The sequence below is a fragment of the Salvelinus fontinalis genome, unplaced genomic scaffold, assembly GCF_029448725.1.
Source record: "Salvelinus fontinalis isolate EN_2023a unplaced genomic scaffold, ASM2944872v1 scaffold_0282, whole genome shotgun sequence".
NCBI classification, from domain to species: domain Eukaryota; kingdom Metazoa; phylum Chordata; class Actinopteri; order Salmoniformes; family Salmonidae; genus Salvelinus; species Salvelinus fontinalis.
The window spans coordinates 204,764-229,339 of record NW_026600491.1 but is presented as its reverse complement, the minus strand read 5'-3'; the positions used below and the strand labels follow the sequence as shown (position 1 = coordinate 229,339).

General features: G+C 45.1%; 1 protein-coding gene across 1 annotated transcript; it reads left to right on the top strand.

The window, feature by feature from the left end:
- Positions 1-1,609: 1,609 nt before the first annotated feature.
- On the top strand, positions 1,610-24,267 carry LOC129845339 (hedgehog-interacting protein-like; the record flags this gene model as incomplete). The annotated part of the gene is made up of 8 exons (XM_055913228.1): positions 1,610-1,851; positions 2,438-2,581; positions 5,077-5,198; positions 8,523-8,646; positions 9,477-9,613; positions 13,022-13,103; positions 20,798-20,946; positions 21,205-24,267. Coding segments are annotated over 8 exons (1,197 nt in total), but the record flags the coding sequence as incomplete, so codon positions are not given.
- Between the last annotated feature and the right edge of the window lie 309 nt (positions 24,268-24,576).

Here is a 24,576-nt window from a genome sequence, read left to right as displayed (position 1 = left end):
TCTAGGTTCCTCTCATAGAGATATAAAACAATACCCTCTAGGTTCCTCTCATAGAGATATAAAACAATACACTCTAGGTTCCTCTCATAGAGATATGAAACAATACACTCCAGGTTCCTCTCATAGAGATATAAAACAATACCCTCTAGGTTCCTCTCATAGAGATATGAAACAATACACTCCAGGTTCCTCTCATAGAGATATAAAATAATACACTCCAGGTTCCTCTCATAGAGATATAACACAATACACTCTAGGTTCCTCATAGAGATATAAAACAATACCCTCTAGGTTCCTCTCATAGAGATATGAAACAATACACTCCAGGTTCCTCTCATAGAGATATAAAATAATACACTCCAGGTTCCTCTCATAGAGATATAACACAATACCCTCTAGGCTCCTCTCATAGAGATATAAAACAATACCCTCTAGGTTCCTCTCATAGAGATATAAAACAATACACTCCAGGTTCCTCTCATAGAGATATAAAACAATACACTCTAGGTTCCTCTCATAGAGATATAAAACAATACCCTCTAGGTTCCTCTCATAGAGATATAAAACAATACACTCCAGGTTCCTCTCATAGAGATATAAAACAATACACTCCAGGTTCCTCTCATAGAGATATGAAACAATACCCTCTAGGTTCCTCATAGAGATATAAAACAATACACTCTACGGTCCTCATAGAGATATAAAACAATACACTCTAGGTTCCTCTAATAGAGATATAACACAATACCCTCTAGGTTCCTCTCATAGAGATATAACACAATACACTCTAGGTTCCTCTAATAGAGATATAAAACAATACACTCTAGGGTCCTCATAGAGATATAAAACAATACACTCTAGGGTCCTCATAGAGATATAAAATAATACACTCTAGGTTCCTCTAATAGAGATATAACACAATACCCTCTAGGTTCCTCTCATAGAGATATAAAACAATACACTCTAGGGTCCTCATAGAGATATAAAACAATACACTCTAGGTTCCTCTAATAGAGATATAACACAATACCCTCTAGGTTCCTCTCATAGAGATATAAAACAATACACTCCAGGTTCCTCTCATAGAGATATAAAACAATACACTCTAGGTTCCTCTAATAGAGATATAACACAATACCCTCTAGGTTCCTCTCATAGAGATATAACACAATACACTCTAGGTTCCTCTCATAGAGATATAAAACAATACACTCTAGGTTCCTCTCATAGAGATATAAAACAATACACTCTAGGTTCCTCTCATAGAGATATAAAACAATACACTCTAGGTTCCTCTCATAGAGATATAAAACAATACCCTCTAGGTTCCTCTCATAGAGATATGAAACAATACAGTCTAGGTTCCTCTAATAGAGATATAAAACAATACACTCTAGGTTCCTCTCATAGAGATATAAAACAATACACTCTAGGTTCCTCATAGAGATATAAAACAATACACTCTAGGTTCCTCTCATAGAGATATGAAACAATACACTCTAGGTTCCTCTCATGAGATATAAAACAATACACTCTAGGTTCCTCTCATAGAGATATAAAACGATACACTCTAGGTTCCTCTCATGAGATATAAAACAATACCCTCTAGGTTCCTCTCATAGACATAAAAAACAATGCATTTGATCGAACACTTTTCGATTTAATTTTGTTGATCAGGAAAAACCCGAACTTGGTGGACAGTAGGACCACGCGGATGCTGATAGAAGTGGCAGAGCTGCATAGGAAGCACCTGGGAGGACAGCTGCTGTTTGGCCCTGACGGCCTGCTGCACATCGTCCTGGGAGATGGCATGATCACCCTGGACGACATGGAGGAGATGGACGGCCTCAGGTGAGACCCAGGGGTCAGGGGGTCAAAGGTTAAGGGCAATGTGTAGGCTATTTGGGGATTAGTCTGTGGGGGATCATTCTGTCAGAATCTTTAGTATGTGTATCTTTCTATGGGTATCTTTCTATGGCCATATTGCTATGGGTATCTTTCTATGGGAATCTTTCTATGGGAATCTTTCTATGGTTATCTTTCTATGGGTATCTTTCTATGGTTATCTTTCTATGGGAATCTTTCTATGGCCATCTTTCTATGGTTATCTTTCTATGGGTATCTTTCTATGGTTATCTTTCTATGGTTATCTTTCTATGGTTATCTTTCTATGGTTATCTTTCTATGGGTATCTTTCTATGGTTATCTTTCTATGGTTATCTTTCTATGGGAATCTTTCTATGGACATCTTTCTATGGACATCTTTCTGCTGGTATTTTTTAGACCACTGTAGGCCATTTCCCAAAAACTTAAAGGACAGTAAGTCTTCTAACATTTGGCAAGATGAAGCAATATGGTAGCAGTAAACCAAGATAGTAGCTACAGTTTTTCCACCTCCACCTAACCAGTTGTCCTTTCTTGTGTGTGCTGTCTGCAGTGATTTCACAGGGTCTGTGTTGAGGGTGGACGTGGACACAGACTGCTGCACGGCTCCCTACTCCATACCCAGGAACAACCCCTACTTCAACAGCACCAACCAGCCACCAGAAATATTTGCCCACGGACTGCATGACCCAGGCAGGTGAGTGAAATGTTCCATGGCCATACCTGATACCTGTACCCACCAAGAGAATCCCACCAATACTTCACACACCTGATACCTGTACCCACCCAGAGAATCCCCCCAATACTTCTCACACCTGATACCTGTACCCACCTAGAGAATTCCCCAATACTTCTCACACCTGATACCTGTACCCACCGAGAGAATTCCCCAATACTTCTCACACCTGATACCTGTACCCACCAAGAGAATCGCCCCAATACTTCTCACACCTGATACCTGTACCCACCAAGAGAATCCCCCCAATACTTCACATACCTGATACCTGTACCCACCCAGAGAATCCCCCCAATACTTCACATACCTGATACCTGTACCCACCAAGAGAATCCCACCAATACTTCACATACCTGATACCTGTACCCACCCAGAGAATCCCCCCAATACTTCACATACCTGATACCTGTACCCACCCAGAGAATCTCCCCAATACTTCTCACACCTGATACCTGTACCCACCTAGAGAATCCCCCCAATACTTCACATACCTGATACCTGTACCCACCAAGAGAATCCCCCCAATACTTCACATACCTGATACCTGTGCCCACCCAGAGAATCCCCCCAATACTTCTCACACCTGATACCTGTACCCACCTAGAGAATCGCCCCAATACTTCACATACCTGATACCTGTACCCACCCAGAGAATCCCCCCAATACTTCACATACCTGATATCTGTACCCACCAAGAGAATCCCCCCAATACTTCTCACACCTGACACCTGTACCCACCTAGAGAATCTCCCCAATACTTCTCACACCTGATAACTGTACCCACCCAGAGAATCTCCCCAATACTTCTCACACCTGATACCTGTACCCACCCAGAGAATCTCCCCAATACTTCACATACCTGATATCTGTACCCACCCAGAGAATCCCCCCAATACTTCACATACCTGATACCTGTACCCACCCAGAGAATCCCACCAATACTTCACATACCTGATATCTGTACCCACCCAGAGAATCTCCCCAATACTTCTCACACCTGATACCTGTACCCACCCAGAGAATCCCCCCAATACTTCACATACCTGATACCTGTACCCACCCAGAGAATCCCCCCAATACTTCACATACCTGATACCTGTACCCACCCAGAGAATCCCACCAATACTTCACATACCTGATACCTGTACCCACCAAGAGAATCCCCCCAATACTTCTCACACCTGATACCTGTACCCACCCAGAGAATCTCCCCAATACTTCTCACACCTGATACCTGTACCCACCCAGAGAATCCCCCCAATACTTCACATACCTGATACCTGTACCCACCTAGAGAATCCCCCCAATACTTCACATACCTGATACCTGTACCCACCCAGAGAATCCCACCAATACTTCACATACCTGATATCTGTACCCACCCAGAGAATCCCCCCAATACTTCACATACCTGATACCTGTACCCACCCAGAGAATCCCCCCAATACTTCACATACCTGATACCTGTACCCACCCAGAGAATCCCACCAATACTTCACATACCGGATACCTGTACCCACCAAGAGAATCCCCCCAATACTTCACATACCTGATACCTGTACCCACCAAGAGAATCCCACCAATACTTCACATACCTGATACCTGTACCCACCAAGAGAATCCCCCCAATACTTCACATACCTGATACCTGTGCCCACCCAGAGAATCCCACCAATACTTCACATACCTGATATCTGTACCCACCAAGAGAATCCCCCCAATACTTCACATACCTGATACCTGTACCCACCAAGAGAATCCCCCCAATACTTCACATACCTGATACCTGTACCCACCCAGAGAATCCCACCAATACTTCACATACCGGATACCTGTACCCACCAAGAGAATCCCCCCAATACTTCACATACCTGATACCTGTACCCACCAAGAGAATCCCACCAATACTTCACATACCGGATACCTGTACCCACCAAGAGAATCCCCCCAATACTTCACATACCTGATATCTGTGCCCACCCAGAGAATCTCCCCAATACTTCACAATGTGGTGTGTATCTTCTCATATATTAATATTAGTATATAGTATGTCGTTTTTAATTCTGAGTGACAGTTAATTGTGAGTGACAGTTAACTGTGAGTGACTGTTGCACCTATTCCTTTCTAGTGTGTATCTTCTCAACCGTGGACATGATCAGATCACTCCGTGTGTTACTGCCTCGGTTGTTCTGTGTCTTCACATGGTAAAAGGTTGATCATGGATTGACTGGACTAGGCTATGAGCTTCATTAGAACGTGTTCATCAATCATACTGAGTTGTACCTGGGTGTGTGAGATATGCAGCTATTGATTTACAGTACCCCGCATGCCACTGTTTGATCATGTGGCACAACCACCCCAAGGTGATCGTTGATACTCAGGGAGTGACGCATCATCGCAGATGGACAGTGTCATGACGTTCCAATGTTTATCCGTTCATTCCCGTCTTTCCCCAGGTGTGCCGTGGACCGGCATCATACGGATAACAACGGGAGTCTCTTGATCCTGTGCACGGACGCCAGCGGTAGGAACGCGTCAGCAGGGAGAATACTGGCGATCACTAAGGGGAAAGACTACGGTGAGTTCCTTCTTCTAATGGTTTCCCCTAACAACACTGAGGATATGTCCCAAATGGCACCCTATTCCCTATATAGTGCACTACTTCTGAGCAGAGTGCATGAGCCCTGGTTAAAAGGAGTGCACTTTATAGCGGACAAGCTGCCATTTGGGACCTTTAGGAGCCTGAGAGTGCCCTTTAGGAGTCTGTCTGGAATACATCAATGGGACATTAATGTTGCTTGTTATGAAAATAGCTCTGTCTGCCTTACAGTCTCATTTCATGTCCTCTCTCACCTTGGGAACGTGTGGAAGAATCTGATGGAATTCCTCACAAATTACCTTTTTGGATAACCTTTCATTTTACTGTGTGTTCTGCACGAGAAAAACGATGTCTGTTTTTTTGGAATACAACTGGATTCTTTCCTATTGTGAGAATGCGGTATTTGGTCAGCCTCCAACTTGTTCAGTACACAGTGTATCTGAGTTTTTTTTTTTAAGTATCAGAAGTTTTTGTGATCCACAAACGATTCGTCCTCGCATATCGTTGCCAGGGGAATGTGAGTTTGTGCCCATGACTAGGATTTATAGTTGTCAGCCACGATGAATATCTTGATGATGTGTTAGTATAGTTGAAAGCGCACTAAACAGAGCCATGAGGACCTGGGGTTCATATTCTCCTTGGTGCACGTCAAAAGAGCATAATCGACACCAGAACACTCTTTCTAACACAATGAAGAAATTAGTGCTTATGTTTGGTTGAATCATGTAGAGCTGTTTGTTTGATTCTAATAACCACACAATGAGTGCTATTTCAGCCACCCACAAAACAACCCCCCCTAACCCCCACCCAGCCCCTCAGCCTAGTTTAAAGCCCCCACCCATTCCATTGGCCACCTCTCACCCAGGACGATCACTGATTGGGCCAAAATCCCCCAGACCCCGGCCCCGATTATACTATTGGCATGATGGAGGTGGAGTTCATTACCTATCTGATTACACCCTAATAGGGGCGAGAACTCCTCACATCATAATGTCCATTATTCCCATAATGACTACATAACGATTTACATTCATGTTGTCCCAAAAATACACTAAAACTCCATCATCAACCTCCTGCGCTATTTAGTTCAACCATCACTTAATACGTTCAGTTTCAACGTTAATGAAGAGGTATTGTGGCGGTTAAAGCCCTACATCGACATTACATTTTAATCCAGTTTAGCAAAGTTGTTTTTAACAAGGCAAGGCCTTAGTCACAGTAATTGAAACCACCCTCCACTACGTACTAATGGACTCGTGACAGATGGCAGTAAACATGGACCTCCTTTTCTCTTCCTACACCAACAGAGAAAACAGGACTCATTAGAGTGAGCATAAATCACACCCAGGTCTCAGGGAGTCACAGTCATTAGGCTAGGGTCTGACCATGGCAGCTCCAGGTCTCAGGAAGTCACAGTCATTAGGCTAGGGTCTGACCATGGCAGCTCCAGGTCTCAGGGAGTCACAGTCATTAGGCTAGGGTCTGACCATGGCAGCTCCAGGTCTCAGGGAGTCACAGTCATTAGGCTAGGGTCTGACCATGGCAGCTCCAGGTCTCAGGGAGTCACAGTCATTAGGCTAGGGTCTGACCATGGCAGCTCCAGGTCTCAGGGAGTCACAGTCATTAGGCTAGGGTCTGACCATGGCAGCTCCAGGTCTCAGGGAGTCACAGTCATTAGGCTAGGGTCTGACCATGGCAGCTCCAGGTCTCAGGGAGTCACAGTCATTAGGCTAGGGTCTGACCATGGCAGCTCCAGGTCTCAGGGAGTCACAGTCATTAGCCTAGGGTCTGACCATGGCAGCTCCAGGTCTCAGGGAGTCACAGTCATTAGGCTAGGGTCTGACCATGGCAGCTCCAGGTCTCAGGGAGTCACAGTCATTAGGCTAGGGTCTGATCATGGCAGCTCCAGGTCTCAGGGAGTCACAGTCATTAGGCTAGGGTCTGACCATGGCAGCTCCAGGTCTCAGGGAGTCACAGTCATTAGGCTAGGGTCTGACCATGGCAGCTCCAGGTCTCAGGGAGTCACAGTCATTAGGCTAGGGTCTGACCATGGCAGCTCCAGGTCTCAGGGAGTCACAGTCATTAGGCTAGGGTCTGACCATGGCAGCTCCAGGTCTCAGGGAGTCACAGTCATTAGGCTAGGGTCTGACCATGGCAGCTCCAGGTCTCAGGGAGTCACAGTCATTAGGCTAGGGTCTGACCATGGCAGCTCCAGGTCTCAGGGAGTCACAGTCATTAGGCTAGGGTCTGACCATGGCAGCTCCAGGTCTCAGGGAGTCACAGTCATTAGGCTAGGGTCTGACCATGGCAGCTCCAGGTGCAGAGTAAAGGCATGGTGCCATGTTTGCCACCACAGAGAATACTATTGTACACTCTTAGAAAAAAAGGTGCTATCTAGAACCAAAAATGATTTTTCGGCTGTCCTCATAGAAGCACCCTTTGTAGAACCCCAAGATGGGGTTCTACCTGGAATCGAAAAGGGTTCTCCTAAAGGAACAGCCACAGAACCCATTTGGAACTTTTTTAGAACAGAGGTAAACTCCCTGCAACACCCATATTATATGAGTGTAATATCTAAGATGTAGCTAGTCATATTTTGGTCAAGCTGTCAAATGACAGCTATCTTAGGCTGAAAATAATAACTTTTGACAGATGCTATATGTTCCAAAAAGTATTTTTTGGGGGAGGGATACACAAATTGACTTAAAATACCACAATCATTCTGAATTCGTTTTTTGGAGCTTGTAGAGATCTACAAGTGTCATATGGCACTATATACTGTGTATAGTGCACTATATGTACAGGGCACTAATTTTGACCAGAGCTCTATGGGCCTTGGTTAAAAGAATAGTGCACTTTAAAGACAATATGGTGGCATTTGGGGCACAACCTCTGTAATTACACTGATCTGAGGCCTGTATATTTGTGTTTATGTAGAGAACGAGGCGTCCATCTTAATGATACTGATCTGAGGCCTGTACCTGTGTGTTTATGTAGAGAACGAGGCGTCCATCTTAATGATACTGATCTGAGGCCTGTACCTGTGTGTTTATGTAGAGAACGAGGTGTCCATCTTAATGATACTGATCTGAGGCCTGTACCTGTGTATTTCTGTGGAGAACGAGGCGTCCATCTTAATGATACTGATCTGAGGCCTGTGTATCTGTGTGTTTCTGTAGAGAACGAGGCGTCCATCTTAATGATACTGATCTGAGGCCTGTGTATCTGTGTGTTTCTGTAGAGAACGAGGTGTCCATCTTAATAATACTGATCTGAGGCCTGTGTATCTGTGTGTTTCTGTAGAGAACGAGGCGTCCATCATTGACCTGGCGACCAGTGGAGGAGCAGCACCTGTGGGAGGGTTCATCTACAGAGGCTGTCAGTCCAGAAGGCTCTACGGGAGCTATGTGTTCGGAGACAAGAACGGGTAAGCTTATAAGTTGTAAATATTATAACAGGGTTTTTATTTATCGTCAAATGATCTAGATTAAATGTGTAGCTAGTTTGAATCAAACGTCATTGTTTTCTCATTTGGAACATTCTCAAACGGTTCTAGTGTTCATTGACTTTGAATTGAACAAACACAAACAGCTGTGTTCAGTAAGCCAACTTTGCTATGGTGAACGTAACTCTGAGGTAAACACTATGCCAATTGACGTCCATCCCCTGATTCTGTCCATGGTCACCGTGCCAACATAAACCCAGTGTTCCATCCACGTTGGGGGGAAAACATTACTATCACATTACTGACACTACTACTGCTCAGGCTCATTCACTGTAAATGGAGACGTGATTTCCTGCCCCGGTTGGTTGATCCGTTTGGCTACGGCCTCGTGTTGTTCACACGTTTCATTGGTTGATAATTAATCTTCCTCTCTTTCTGAAGTCAAACCTCGCCTCTTGAATAAACAAAGGAAATAAAGACGCTGAAGGAAGTACGCTATTGAGACATCATGGCAATGTGTTTGGAAAAATGACTCGCAGCTACTTAGTCTCATTTCAGTTTTTGAGGGGCACGTTGTTGTGAAAGGGCGAGGAGGATTTTGGCATCATGTTTATTTAGAAACCAGAAGACTTCATGCACACTAAGGCACTGAAACACAAGACTGTTGTGCTGTGACCTGGAAGGAAACAATGTGCCGTTTTTGCTGACCCCTGACCTGTGCTTAATGCTAGCAACAGTGTACTGTAACAGTGTACTGATGTTGCGCTGTGCTTTTGTGTGTGCTCGTGTGTGTGCGTATGTGTGCGCTTCAGGAACCTGCGGATCCTCCAGAAGGGCTCAGCGGCTGCGAGGGACCAGTGGCAGGAGAAAGCTCTGTGTCTGGGGACCAGCAGCTCCTGTGGCTCCGCTCTGGTGGGACATATCCTGGGCTTTGGAGAGGACCAACTAGGTCAGTAGAACCAGCACAAAGGCTGTTTCCCAAATGGCACCCTATTCCCAATATAGTGCAGTACTTTTTGACCAGAGCACTATGGGCCGTGTTGAAAGTAGTGCACTAAATAGGGAATAGGGTGCCATTTGGGATCCAGCCCAACTCTCTCTAGTCTAAAGACTGGCCCCTACATGTATAGCCACATTATTATATGTCAATTTCTGTGTGTTTCTGGGTGTCTCTCTACATCTGAGCTGATGTTATGAGTGAAAGCTTTTGTCAACAAAGGGTCTGGATGCAGAAGATAGATTGCAGAGTGTCAAGCCTTCCTGAAATGCGTGTTTACACCCAATGACAGATGTCAAAACTGTGGAAAACTCTAGTTCAGAATCATTGGGGCATTGTATATGGAACAATGGTACATGTATTTACATAGTACATCCCTGGAGTGCGATGTCAATGTTCAACATGTTTCCACTCGGTTGGGTTGAGAAACAAGACTGCTCCAATTGACTTTCCGAGATTAGGAAGTGAGGGGAAAAATGTCCGCGGAGTCTGAAATTCAAGCCGTTATTCGAGTGATATTCATGATATTGGACCAGAAAACCAACAGAGGTCACACACGCTGTGTGAGGGGAACTAATACCTCCATCCCTTCCCGCCGTGTCACCTTTCCTCCATGGCACGTTCCAGCAGCAGGATATTAAAGTCTCCCTGCTTCCTGAAGGATTATATGGTCATTTCCATACGATAGCACCAGGCCTCAAAGAGCCTACTGATATGGCATGTAGTTGGCCACCTGGTGATGAATGTTTCTGATCTGTGTTATTGTTTACCAGCCTGCCAGTCATACCATCTTAGGTGAGGTTAGGTTCGCTACATCAACAAACCCACTGAACCCAATTCATTGTATCCCCGTTTGACAAACGAACTCACTGTGAGCTCATGTTTTGCAGAAAACTAATTATCCATATTGGCATACAACGGGCACACAGGGTTAACCATGGGACTTGCTAGTATCTTGGCGTGGTGTTAGTTGAAGATTTTTGCTTTTGTTCATGATTTGTAAATGGTACGGGGGTAGGGGAATGGTGGAGGGCTGTGCTGAGCTGGGCTGGCTTCCCACAACAGGGCCCCATTGACACATGTTTACAATTTGTCCTCTTATGGAGCCGTGTTGTGGGCTTGCTCCTCATTAAATGACTCGCCTGGTTCCAGTCAGGAGTATTCAGTTGTCCCGTGATACTCACTCTCTCACAAGTCCCATGGCAAGTGCAGCACTGCAGGGACCCTGAGCAGGGCCTCTTCCCTTATTTTCTCTCTGTTTCTCTCTCAATTTCAATATCATTTTAAGGGGTCTATTGGCATGGGAAACATACAGTTGAATTTGAAAGTTTGCATACACTTATATTGGAGTCATTAAAACTTGTTTTTCAACCACTCCACAAATTTCTTGTTAACAAACTAGTTTTGGCAAGTCGGTTAGGACATCTACTTTATGCATGACACAAGTAATTTTTCCAACAATTGTTTACAGACAGATTATTTCACTTATAATTCACTGTATCACAATTCCAGTGGGTCAGAAGTTTACATACACTAAGTTGACTGTGCCTTTAAACAGCTTGGAAAATTTCAAAAAATTATGTCATGGCTTTAGAAGCTTCTGATAGTCTAATTGACATTATTTGAGTCAATTGGAGGTGTACCTGTGGATGTATTTCAAGGCCTACCTTCAAACTCAGTGCCTCTGTGCTTGACATCATGGGAAAATCAAAAGAAATCAGCCAAGACCTCAGAAAAAAAATTGTAGTTCTCCACAAGTCTGGTTCATCCTTGGGAGCAGTTTCCAAACGCCTGAAGGTACCACGTTCATCTGTACAAACAATAGTACGCAAGTATAAACACCATGGGACTACACAGCCGTCATACCGCTCAGGAAGGAGACACGTTCTGTCTCCTAGAGATTAATGTACTTTGGTGCAAAAAGTGCAAATCAATCCCAGAACAACACCAAAGGACCTTGTGAAGATGCTGGAGGAAACAGGTACAGCAGTATCTATATCCACAGTACAACAAGTCCTATATCGACATAACCTGAAAGGCCGCTAAGCAAGGAAGAAGCCACTGCTCCAAAACCGACATAAAAAAGCCAGACTGCGGTTTGCAACTGCACATGGGGACAAAGATCATACTTTTTGGATAAATATCCTCTGGTCTGATGAAACAAAAATAGAACTGTTTGGCCATAATGACCATCGTTATGTTTGGGGGAAAAAGGGGGAGGCTTGCAAGCCGAAGAACACCATCCAAACTGTGAAGCACGGGGGTGGCAGCATCATGTTGTGGGGGTGCTTTGCTGCAGGAGGTACTGGTGCACTTCACAAAATAGATGGCATCATGATGGAGGAAAATGATGTGGATATATTGAAGCAACATCTCAAGACATCAGTCATGAAGTTAAAGCTTGGTTGCAAATGGGTCTTCCAAATGGACAATGACCCCAAGCATACTTCCAAAGTTGTGGCAAAATGGCTTAAGGACAACAAAGCCCTGACCTCAATCCTATAGAAAAATTGTGGACAGACCTGAAAAAGCGTGTGCGACCAAGGAGGCCTACAAACCTGACTAAGTTAAATCAGCTTTGTCAGGAGGAATGGGCCAAAATTCACCCCACCTATTGTGGGAAGCTTGTGGAAGGCTACCCGAAACGTTTGACCCAAGTCAAACAATTTAAAGGCAATGCTACCAAATACTAATTGAGTGTATGTAAACTTCTGATCCACTGGGAATGTGATGAAAGAAATAAAAGCTGAAATATATAGTTATCTCTACTATTATTCTGACATTTCACATTCTTAAAATAAAGTGGTGATCCTAACTGACCTAAGACAGGGAATTTTGACTAGGATTAAATGTCAGGAATTATAAAAACTGATTTAAATGTATTTGGCTAAGGTGTATGTAAACTTCCGACTTCAACTGTATGTTAACATTGCCAAAGCAAGTGAACTAGATAATAAACAAAAGTGAAATAAACAATACAAATTAACAGTAAATATTACACTCACAAAAGTTCCAAAATAATAAAGACATTACAAATATCAAATTATGTGCAAATAGATAAAGTACAAAAGGGAAAATAAATAAACATAAATATATGGGTTGTATTTACAATGCTGGTCTTCACAGGTTGCCCTTTTCTTGTGGCAACAGGGCTTCTTAACTGGTTGCCCTTTTTTTTTTTTTTTTTCCGCTCTCTCTCTCTCTCTCGCTCTCTCTCTCTCTCGCTCTCTCTCTTCTCTCCCTCTCTCTCTTCTCTCCCTCTCTCCCTCTCTCACTTTATCTTCTCTTATTTGCTCTCTCTAGATAGGGCTGATGCCTGGACTACATTTCCCATGTAACCCCTCTTCTCCTCACCCCCAGGTGAAGTGTACATCCTGGCCACCAGTAAAAGCATGGCACAGTCACACAGTGGGAAGCTCTACAAGCTAGTGGACCCTAAAAGGTAAAGAACACAACTTTCTTTGTGTGTGTGTGCATGTGTGTCTGTGGCCTGCCCATATACCTACACATAGCAGATATAGTGGCAGTGTAGGATCCCAACTTCATAGGGAGAGGAATGTCATACCTCCCTCCATCCCTTGTTTTCTACACCTCTCCAATACATCACACGCACGCACGCACACACCAGGGCTCTTATCAAATCATCACACACACGCACGCACACACCAGGGCTCTTATCAAATCATCACACACACGCACGCACACACCAGGGCTCTTAACAAATCATCACACGCACGCACACACCAGGGCTCTTAACAAATCATCACACGCACGCACACACACACCAGGGCTCTTAACAAATCATCACACGCACGCACACACCAGGGCTCTTATCAAATCATCACACACACGCACGCACACACCAGGGCTCTTAACAAATCATCACACGCACGCACACACCAGGGCTCTTAACAAATCATCACACGCACGCACACACACACCAGGGCTCTTATCAAATCATCACACACACGCACGCACACACCAGAGCTCTTAACAAATCATCAAACGCACGCACACACCAGGGCTCTTATCCCCTTAAACAAATCATCACACAACGGCCGGTTCCCCGGGCCAACACAAATCTCAGCGGGGTAATTGGAGAGTAAGCATACCGTTTCTAACACCAGCACTACCAGCGGGCCCTGTTAGAGAGAGAGAGGGAAGATAGGAGAGAAGAAAGAGAGAGAGGATAGTGAGGAGAGGGGAGAGAGAGCGAGGAGAGAGAGAGAAAGCGAGCACACGTGGCTCGCTGGGTATTTTCGTAGCGTTTGACAGGGCTGCTTATACACTCCTGGAGAGAACGGAGGGCACCTGTCGACGAGTGGTAATGTTTTCCTCATAGTCGTAGGGAGAGATTTGTTACATGTGTTGGAGTTTCTGGTGATAAATATTACTAGAGGAGATGGTTGCCTGTTAATCATTGTTGTATGCGTGCTAAATATTTTACCATGTGTTTTACTCTATTCAATATTTTCGATAATCATGAATCTTTAACAAATGATGTTTGCGTCAACCCTAGTACATGTGAAAAACATTTCTCTCAGCACACCATACACACGTATATGGGGTGTATGAAGTCCCCCTCCACCGTAGCCAACATCTGAGACATGTGTAGGCCTTGAATGTCACTGATATATAGTCTGAATTATGAGAAATGGCATTGAACACAACCAGATCCTCTCACTTTCTAATTCAAACCAATCGCTCTTCAAGCTGTGTCTTTCCACCCTCAGCCACCCAGAAATCATCCAGTCCCCCTTTTCAGCTGGAATGGAGAGCTAGAGATCCTCGTGTAGGTTCTTCAGCTTTAGTGAAGTTGGCAGGGAGGCATGTGGAGCATCTAAAAACATTTCACTGGGCTTACAGTGGGAGTTAAGTCTAGGAAGACGATAGAATAATGTTTCCTTAAGTCCATTTCACTTTATTGGAGTGTGTGTGTGTGTGTGTGTGTGTGTGTGTGTGTGTGTGTGTGTGTGTGTGTGTGTGTGTGTGTGTGTGTGTGTGTGTGTGTGTGTGTGTGTGTGTGTGTGTGTGTGTGTGTGTGTGTGTGTGTGTGTGTGTGTGTGTGTGTGCTTGTGTGTGTCCTTGCGTGTGTGTGCTTGCGTGTGTGTGCTTGCGTGTGCTTGCGTGTGCTTGCGCGTGCTTGTGTGTGTGTGTGTGCTTGCGTGTGTGTGTGTGCTTGCGTGTGTGTGTGTGTGTGTGTGCTTGTGTGTGTGCTTGCGTGTGTGTGCTTGTGTGTGTGCTTGTGTGTGTGCTTGCGTGTGCTTGCGTGTGCCTGCGTGTGTGTGTGTGTGTGTGTGTGTGTGTGTGTGGGACAATAGAAACAGATCCCTGGCTAATTATTGCTAAGGTGATGACAATACCAACCAAGTCACAATTAATTACGCCACAGATGTTTCTCCGGGCCCCTTGCTGCCCCGCTCAACGTTTTAGTTATGTTTTTTGGCATGGACACATTTTTCCCAAACAACAATTCTTTCCACCCATATTTTGGGCTTGTTTAGTCTGTATAGTGGCCTGTGTGGTGCTGGGAGTCCAGCTTCTACACACACACACACACACACACACACACACACACACACACACACACACACACACACACACACACACACTCACTTCGCTATTAGTATCTCATTACAGGGAGGATGGAGAGGGGGAGGGAAGGGGGCAGCTAACGTTTCTGACCTTGCTGCGTTATCACGTCTGGTGGGCCACCCGTCCTCCTCTACCCCTTCTGGGGTACCTGGCGCCCCCTCACCCTCCTCCTTCACAGAAGACTTGTATTTCTGAGAGGCGAGCCTGTGGTGGTCCGGGGGTCCCACAACATCCACCCACATGGTGTTTTCATTACATGTATGTTTGGGGAAGAGGATGGGGGCTTTAGGAGGTAGGAGGCTGGGGAGGGGAGTGAAAGAGGAGAATCACCTAAACCCCTCTGCAATGTTTTGGGGTAAACACAGGTCCCGGCAGCGCGCTGACTTCATTTGTAGGTATTTGTTTGTCAGTCGGGTACCGTCCAATAATAAATAGGCCACCATGCGTCTCAGTAACATCATTATACGTTGTCTCTGTCCCATGTGGACACTGTCGTGGAAATTCTGTACTGAGTGAGATTTCATTTCTAAATATACAACACAGAGGCAAGGCAGAGTAGGATCATGTGGCATTGTTTACTGGCTCTACTGTGGAAGGAGACAGAGCTGTTTAAAAATACCTTGCGGCCTTGCCCAGGATTCAAACCTAGTCCATATGCATCACACTCACACACACACACACACGATATGCCGTCTTCCCCCAGGCTTCAACGGGTTTCAGCTCTGTTTTTAATGTTTTCCTTTTCCCCTCTTTCTATAATTAGATCAGTATAATGTCTGATTGAGACATGCAATGCTTCATTGAATATGTCTTATCTCAATTGCCCTGCCACACGCAGTCAGAGGTCCCCATGGGAGAGAGAGAGAGAGACTTTTATTTATTTCTGGTGCTAACATCCATTTAGAAGCAGAGGAGGAGGAGGATTTATTCCTTGAGAGAGGAGAGACACAAACACACACCGCCTCCAGGTTTTGGGTGGGTTGGTTATGTGGGGGATGTCACTGGCCACATTGTAAAGCTGTACAGTATGTAACTGCCAGGTTGTTTATCGCGTATAAGAATGGAAGGGACAGAACCACGTTTTATTCAAAACCCAATTCTATCCAGTCCTCACGATTCCATCTGGAACCTGAATGGGGGGAGAAATCATTTTCGTAGAGAGACAGTTGAAACAGTAAGAACTCCTGCTGATAACGGTAATAACAGCAGTTGTCTTTCCACCTAAACAGGCTTTTATCCAAAGAGGGAGGAAATGGTTCTTCTGTGTCATAATATACTTTTCACACAATTTTGGGTTTAGTCGAGTCAGGTGCAGTCCTCTGATTGAATTGTGTTGAGTAAAGAGGTTGAGAAGACCCAGTGGACATAGAATAGGGCTCTGGGACCTCCTTTATGAAGTCACTATGGAAGTCACAAATTACAGGAAGTACTGGGGAGAAGGAGCAGGGAGGTGTGTGTGTGTGTGTTCAGTGTGTGTGGTACGATAGCTCCCAGCTCCATATATTCTGGCTAAAAAAGCCAGCTCTTTTATTCAGATGTCCCTCCTAAATCTTGCTGCTGCACTACTGTGGTCCTGCCCTTGACAAAGCTGCTCCACAGCTCTACTGAATGGCCCTGGCTCCTACAATACACAGTACATTTCTGACACAATTAAAACAAGGGATGAAACCACAAAGAAGCCCCCAAACAATGGAGCCGGATGACAAAACAGCCAAAGGACTCACACTGGGCCGTTTGATTTAGCCATTGTTGGGAGGCACAATGTACACCACTCCAGGGCTTTTTTCTCACATACACCTCATGCCAATCAAGCAAGCCCCAGCACATAGCCCCAATGCATTCCTTCCCAAAACCCTCCCCACCAACTCCCAGGCTACCAGCCACCCATCACTATCAAAGCTTTAAGTGAAATAAATCTGATAGTCGCTAGAGTATCCCTCACTAATAGCATCCCCTATATCAATCAGCTGTATGATTTGATCTGGGGTGACTTTTGAGGCGGTGAGATATTATAAAGAGGGCTGTGTTGTGAATAAGAGGGAGCTGATCAGGGATCAGGCTCAGCATATGGTCCCTGGCTGATGTCTCCTGTTCTGGAACAAAGGGGGAGGTGGGAAGGGAGGCAGCTGAGCCAAGCAGAGCTCCATACACCCCCCCCCCCCACCACCACCTCGCCTCCCTCCTCCATTCTGCCACTAGGACTACACTTTGAAAAAAAGAAGCTATCTAGAATCTAAAAGGGTTCTTCGGCAGTCCACATTTGAGAACCGTTTGAAGAACGCTGTATGGTTCCAGGTAGAACACAGAGGATTCTAAATGGAACCTTAAAAGGTTCTACATGTAAACAAAAAGAGTTATCCTATGGGTTCAGCCGAAGAACCCCTTTGGAACCCTTTTTTCTAAGAGAGTTGGAAACCAGCCAATAATGTATACAAACCCTAGATGGCTGATGATATGTATTGGCCATTGAGAGGTTTTTGAAGCCACCGGTCGGCCATATCGGCACTCCCCCCAGTAGGAGCAGTCCTCCATAGGAATTAATGGAATTCTACAGTATTTCAATTAAATGTTTTAAGGTCAAAATTACATGTATTGAAGTATTTTTTTGTTGTAGCGGGGACAATAACATTAGTAATGAAAAAATATATATACTTTAAGGAAAAGGTTTTTATATATTTTTTAATTTTACATTTTTATGTTTAGCTCACATAATATAATTTAAGATTATGCATTAAGGTGTCTGTAATATAATGAATGTGGCAAAAACGAATGTAGACATTAATAAATGCATTTCTAAAGCTTCCCCCAAAAAATACAACGTGAGGGAGTGCCACGATGGAGGCTCAGGGGGCTTCAAAACAGCGCCCCCTATCAGTCATCTAGTGTATATATAAATCATTGGGACCAGCCCCGTGGACACTCAAACTAATAAGCGGCCCTCCTTTAATTTATCAGTCTTCATCAGTCTGTGTTTTATGCAAGTGTCCTTGCCGAGTTTATACATTCCCACAGTGCCTGTTGACCCAGCTGCCTTTGTCAAGTGGCGCTCCGGCAGGTGTTGTTTTCACCCGGGACCATGGCCACCCATGGCACTAATACAAACTGATGAGGGGCAATAGCCGTGGCTGACCCCTGCCCGCCTGACACTATTAACAGTGTTGTACCCCAATCCTCCAGGGACTAGCTGTCCCCCTTTTCTCTCTCTCTCACCCTGGTCTCTTTCTCCCAACTCCATCACTCTCCCACCCTCTCTCTTTCTGTCCCTCCTTCTCTCAGTTTTAACTACGTGCAGCCTGTCACAACAAAGGCCGAGAGTGTGGATGAGAAAAGGCACAGGGTTGGGTGGGTGCTGAGGGGAGCGGAGCATGGGAATCGCCCCCCACCCCTCCACCCCCCTAGAGACCCCCTCTAGGCTCTGGTACTGCCCCGGGACTGCCATCAGTCAATGTGGCTGTCAGAACAACACTCTCCCAGCCACGGTGTCCGACGCCCCACTCACATACCCCCAGAACCCTGACCAGGACCCCCTAACTCACTCACTCACTCACTCACTCACTCACTCACTCACTCACTCACTCACTCACACAACACAGGCCAGGAGCACCTCCTTTGAGCCCTAACCAACCACAGTCAGTAAGTCAGTTCATTCACAACCAGACCCCAATATCACATTCAGTTGTGGCTCCTGTCTGTCCATTGGTCATTAGATTTCTATAGCATTATTTCTCTATAGCATTATCTCTCTACAGAATTAGAGCTCTCCCCAGCATTATCTCTCTACAGCATTAGAGCTCTCCCCCACATTCTCTCTACAGCATTAGAGCTCTCCCCAGCATTCTCTCTACAGCATTAGAGCTCTCCCCAGCATTATCTCTCTACAGCATTATCTCTCTACAGCATTATCTCACTACAGCATTATCTCTACTGCATTAGAGCTATCCCCAGCATTATCTCACGACAGCATTATCTCGCGACAGCATTATATTCTGTCTAGGATTATCTCGCTGTAGCATTAGATGTCTCTACAGCATTATCTCTACAGCATTAGAGCTCTCCCCAGCATTATCTCACGACAGCATTATCTCGCAACAGCATTATATTCTGTCTAGGATTATCTCGCTATAGCATTAGATGTTTCTACAGCATTATCTCTACAGCATTCTCTCTCAGCATTATTTATCTACAGCATTAGGTCTCTACAGCGCCCAGAGAGTCCAGCAGGCAGAGAGTCCAGCAGGCAGAGAGTCCAGCAGGCAGAGAGTCCAGCAGGCAGAGAGTCCAGCAGGCAGAGAGTCCAGCATCATTATCATCATAACAGACTCTACACACATGCACTGGCCACTCCACAGCACTCCCACCAGGCTCTCTGTTTTCCATACCACTACCATTGTGTGTGTGTGTGTGTGTGTGTGTGTGTGTGTGTGTGTGTGTGTGTGTGTGTGTGTGTGTGTGTGTGTGTGTGTGTGTGTGTGTGTTTGTGTGTGTGTGTGTGTGTGTGTGTGTGTGTGTGTGTGTGTGTGTCTGATGGATATGTCAATACACTGCCTGGCTGAGGCTTGTCTTGCTTCATTAGTCGATGAACACACAGAGAAACGCACACAAGCTAACAGGCACTTCACATTTGAATTCCATCACGTAGAACACTCCTATATTATTTCCAGGTTTTTGAGCCCGGGCTGTAGCGTGATATGAAATGATCATACTCTAAGCCTCCTTTGGGCCAGTGCGTGTGTTCAATGTTTGTCTTGTTATGAGATGATCACAATATGTCTGTTTAGTATGCTGCCTGTTGGCAGTGTGGTTGGATATGTTTGCGGGTGTGTGCTACATCTGTGTGTGTGTGGGGTGTTTGAGTCTCCTGTCATGCTGAATTGCAGCAGCGAATGGCTGTTCCCGGTGGCCTGTTCCCGGTGGCCTAGACACACACACACACACACACACACACACACACACACACACACACACACACACACACACACACACACACACACACACATCCTCAGTGGAAACAAAACCCTGGTCCAGCCATTCAGTCAGTCCACCATTCCTCCAGCCTCCCAACCTCTGATGCTCCAAATGAATTATTATACTCAAACTCATTATCAACATTCCAGAAACAGAATATTCCAGAAAGAACCCTGTCACACACAGTCTCTCCGTACTCAAACATTCATTCTCCCCATGACTCCTTTCCATCACATCAATGTTATGTAAAGGCAGATTCTGGTGGAGCCGTTTCCTCTTCCCTGTTGTGTATGGTTAAGTGTTCTGCTGCTATGGCACCACTGCTGCTGCCTCTATTGTGTGTGTGTGTGTGTGTGTGTGTGTGTGTGTGTGTGTGTGTGTGTGTGTGTGTGTGTGTGTGTGTGTGTGTGTGTGTGTGTGTGTGTGTGTGTGTGTGTGTGTGTGTGTGTGTGTGTGTGTGAGTGAGAGAATATGGTGTGTGAAAGAAAGGCCACATATCCGTATGTAATGCTTCAGAACAGTGTGCATGAGCCTTTAGAGTGTGTGACCGTTGCCCTCCCTGTGTGGCCCCTGCAGGCCCGCGGTCCCTAAGGAGTGTCAGAGACAGGTGGAGGCCCCGGAGCTGCTGGGAACGGCCTGCTCACGGCAGTGTAAGAACGGACACTGCACCCCCACCGGGAAGTGTTGCTGCAGCACCGGCTGGGAGGGACCCTTCTGCAGAGTGGGTGAGTCAGAGGAAAGTGCTGTTTGAAGTGTTCAACCATAACCTAGAATATTAGTATAACATTACATAATAACCCTCTGCAGAGTAGCTGAGACCTACTGTATAACAAGAGTTACACAATCATGTGAAGAATTCTACTGTATATCTTGAGTAATGTTGATATTTATCAAATAGACTACTTTGGATCCATAGTGGACCCACAAAGTGTTTATGGATGTTTTGTAATCGCTTGTCAAGATATCCTCTCTCTCTCTCACAGCTAAATGCGAGCCGGCCTGTCGTAACGGAGGCGTGTGTGTTGAGCCCCACAACTGCCTGTGTAAGAGTGGCTACTCAGGCGCCCAGTGTGAGAAGGGCGAGCAGGGCATGCCTAGCGACCAGGAGAAGGACGGCATCCTGGACCACATCATAGACATGACCTCGTACCTGCTGAACCTCACTAGTTACATGGTATAGGGGCATGGGGAGGGGGTCCACTCCCACCGCACCCCCCTCGGCCCCCTTACTCAACCACCGGAGAAGCCCAAGCAGAGCCTCCCTCCTCCGTGATTCCCCCCTGAGAGACACCCCCCTGTCTGGACGTACCCTGTCCCCGTCAACACCCAGACTCTGGTCATCTTCCTGCCCATAAGCTCCGGTAGGCTACGTACACCAGGCATCCAGGCCAAGCATCCCTCCAGAGACCATCACACAGACAGACACAGCAACGTGATGGTCTAATGGTTGGACCTCCACTGTGGCTACATAAGCTCTTTTATACTCTTCTTCTCCAGGAGAAAGTTCCTCTCCTTCTCTCTCTGGAAGCCCCATGCAGATGACTTGATATTAGCACTGCACCCCTGCTGAGAACAGAGGGAGACCCCATCGCGGTTCTCTCCACACAACAACAAATAAACAGCGGCCATTTTGACTGAAGCCTTACAGAGAGCGAAGGGGAGTCGGCTGAGCTGAAACACGGCGAGGCGGGCGGAGGCGTGGTGACTTAACTTATCCCCCAGGACTGGAGAGTGGACAGGCCAATACTGAGGATTAGCTTTGGGTCTGCTTTCACCAACAAAACACAGCCTATATACAGCCTTTAAATGAACATGCCAATCTCTTCAGCATCAGCAATGCAATAATACTGACACTGACTGAAGAGTTTCTGATAATCTTACTGTGCCGTGTATAGAGCCCCATACAGAGTCCTGTACTATCTTGTTTAAAGGCGCTAATATGAACGACCAATAGACCAATGTCACAGTAATAATAATAATGATTGTTATTTTGACCCACTGTTTTCTCCGGGTGATGTTTTGTGGGCACATGTTCATAGAAAAAGCTACGTTATGATACTTCATGATACAGCGGTATAGATTTGTTGCTCATCGCTCACTTGACATGCTGCCAATGTACAGAATGGATCCATAGCTGAAGAATGAGTGTCTTTGAACTCAACAGGTCTATAGATCTATAGAGTTTATATGACTGTGGCCCTAATGGCACCCCGTATAGTGCACTACTTTTGGCCAGAGCCCTATGGGCCCACGTCAAAAATAGTGAGCTACATACGGAACAAGGGTGCCATTAGGGACAGAGTCTATGACATTGTTAGGATAGAGCTCATAGCTTTGCACTCCCAATGTCAACGGCAGTTCCATACATTTGAAATGGAGTCATCAACTCCACGCACTGTAATGTAATGGTTTTTGTGTTTCACAATCAAGGGCAGACGATTAGGTTGAGACTAGTACGGTGTCATACAGCAGTGACATTGTCGCACATTAACACAGTGGCACGCAGCAGGTCAAATCTCACTCTTAATCTCTCACACTGAACACACACACACACACTCGCTACACAACTTCATTGGTAGTTATAAAGGGACAGAAGCTGATGTATATTTCATACAATAAGAGCTGAACTAAGTACTACTTAGCCTTGCTAAATAATATAGCATTACTATTGTTTTGATAGAGGAGGGTTTATTTTTTTAACTGTGATAATGTATGGGAGAGGACGATGTTTGTAGAAAGTGGTTTTGCATTAAGCTTTAAAAAATCGTGTTTTCTTTTTTCATGTCTTTTTTTTTGCTAACACAAAATGTATGCAGTGTTTTTCCACTGTATAAAGACACACAGCGACACGTGCAGTACAGATCAGCACCGTGTGTTAAAGGCCATGCATGTCTACACCTGAATGGAAGAGTTTGGAACCGATCACTGAGACACAACACAAGGCTCGCTCTGTGTTTCCTTCCCGTAGTACGCCTCTGTCTGTGGCGTTCAACTGCAGCATAACGGTCGGTGTTTGGTCTTTGTTTTAGAAATGATCCAAGTTTCGCTAGGCCACCAACTTATTGGAGCTTGTTCACAGTCGGATGAGTTCCTCCAGGTAGATCAGATGAAAGATGGTTTCACACCAGACGCTCTACTCTACATACTGTGAGACGTTCAGATAAGACAGATGGAATGATAAAATGTGTCAAGTATGAACCCAGACTTCTTTGATCCACTTTGTGGTGAACTGTGATCCCTTAACAAATGAACAGCATGAAGAAGACTTTGCTCATCTCAAAGCCAGGGATCTAAACCGTCTTCGGCAAGCCAAACGACAATTAAAAAAAGACTCTACTTATGTTGGAGCCCATCGATGTGTTGTCGTTCTTCTGAAGACTGTATAAAACACATCGCATAACGCCACTAATGTACACGTTGATCAGGATTGGTTCATTTGATATAGTGCCATTGCAAATTCCTTGATACCATATTAATCTTGAGTCTCCTGACAGTAGTTGAGCAAAGAGCAAAGCAACCTCTTACATCTTGTGCCAATGTTGTCTTTTTTAAGTGCCTGCCCCCCACACAATTGGAATGTCTTTATTTCTATGATCATATTTTGTTTTGAGTTCCCGTTCTAAGCATGGTTAGAAGTGTTCAGGGTTTTCCAATTCCTCTCACTCTCTCTCTCTCTCTCTCTGTTTTGTTTTCTCCTCTGTAACTTCAATGACAGCAGTTGTTGAACCTCTGTCTCGCCAGTGTTCTCTCTGGTCTATAATGCGTCAAATGGAACTCATGCTGTAAAGTCGATATTATAATTTTAGCACTTAATGTGAAACTTGCATTTTAGCTGCTGAGACGGCGTGGTGTGAATAAATAGAGTAACCGTTTTCATTATTTAAGTAGTTACGCAAACAAAGTTATTTAAGTTCTCTACAATTGTTTTTGCCGCTGTATGTGACGATTTAGATTTTGATCATGTATTGTAAATAAAACCTAGGGCTATCTTTGTTTCTTTTCAGAAATATCTATATGTCTATTAAAGTTTATAGCATGTCTGAAAACCTCGTCACAGTGTCTGTTTGATGATAACGTTTAGGTTGACGATGTAGCATAGAGCAGAATTTTTCTTCTTGAATAACAACCCGTAGAAAATAGTCATAAAATCTATTCATTCTATTTCTATGTGACTAACAATCCTTGATTCAGCAGGAAAGGAAATGATAGGTTGTTGCAGGATGATTACAAATGGAGACAGATTGAGGCCTTCTGCCAGGGTGTGGAACAGTGACCTCACCTTAAATGTATCCTCGTAATGTTAGATCTGAGCACACAGAGGTTGTCTACAGGAGCTAGTCTATTTGGCCTTAGAC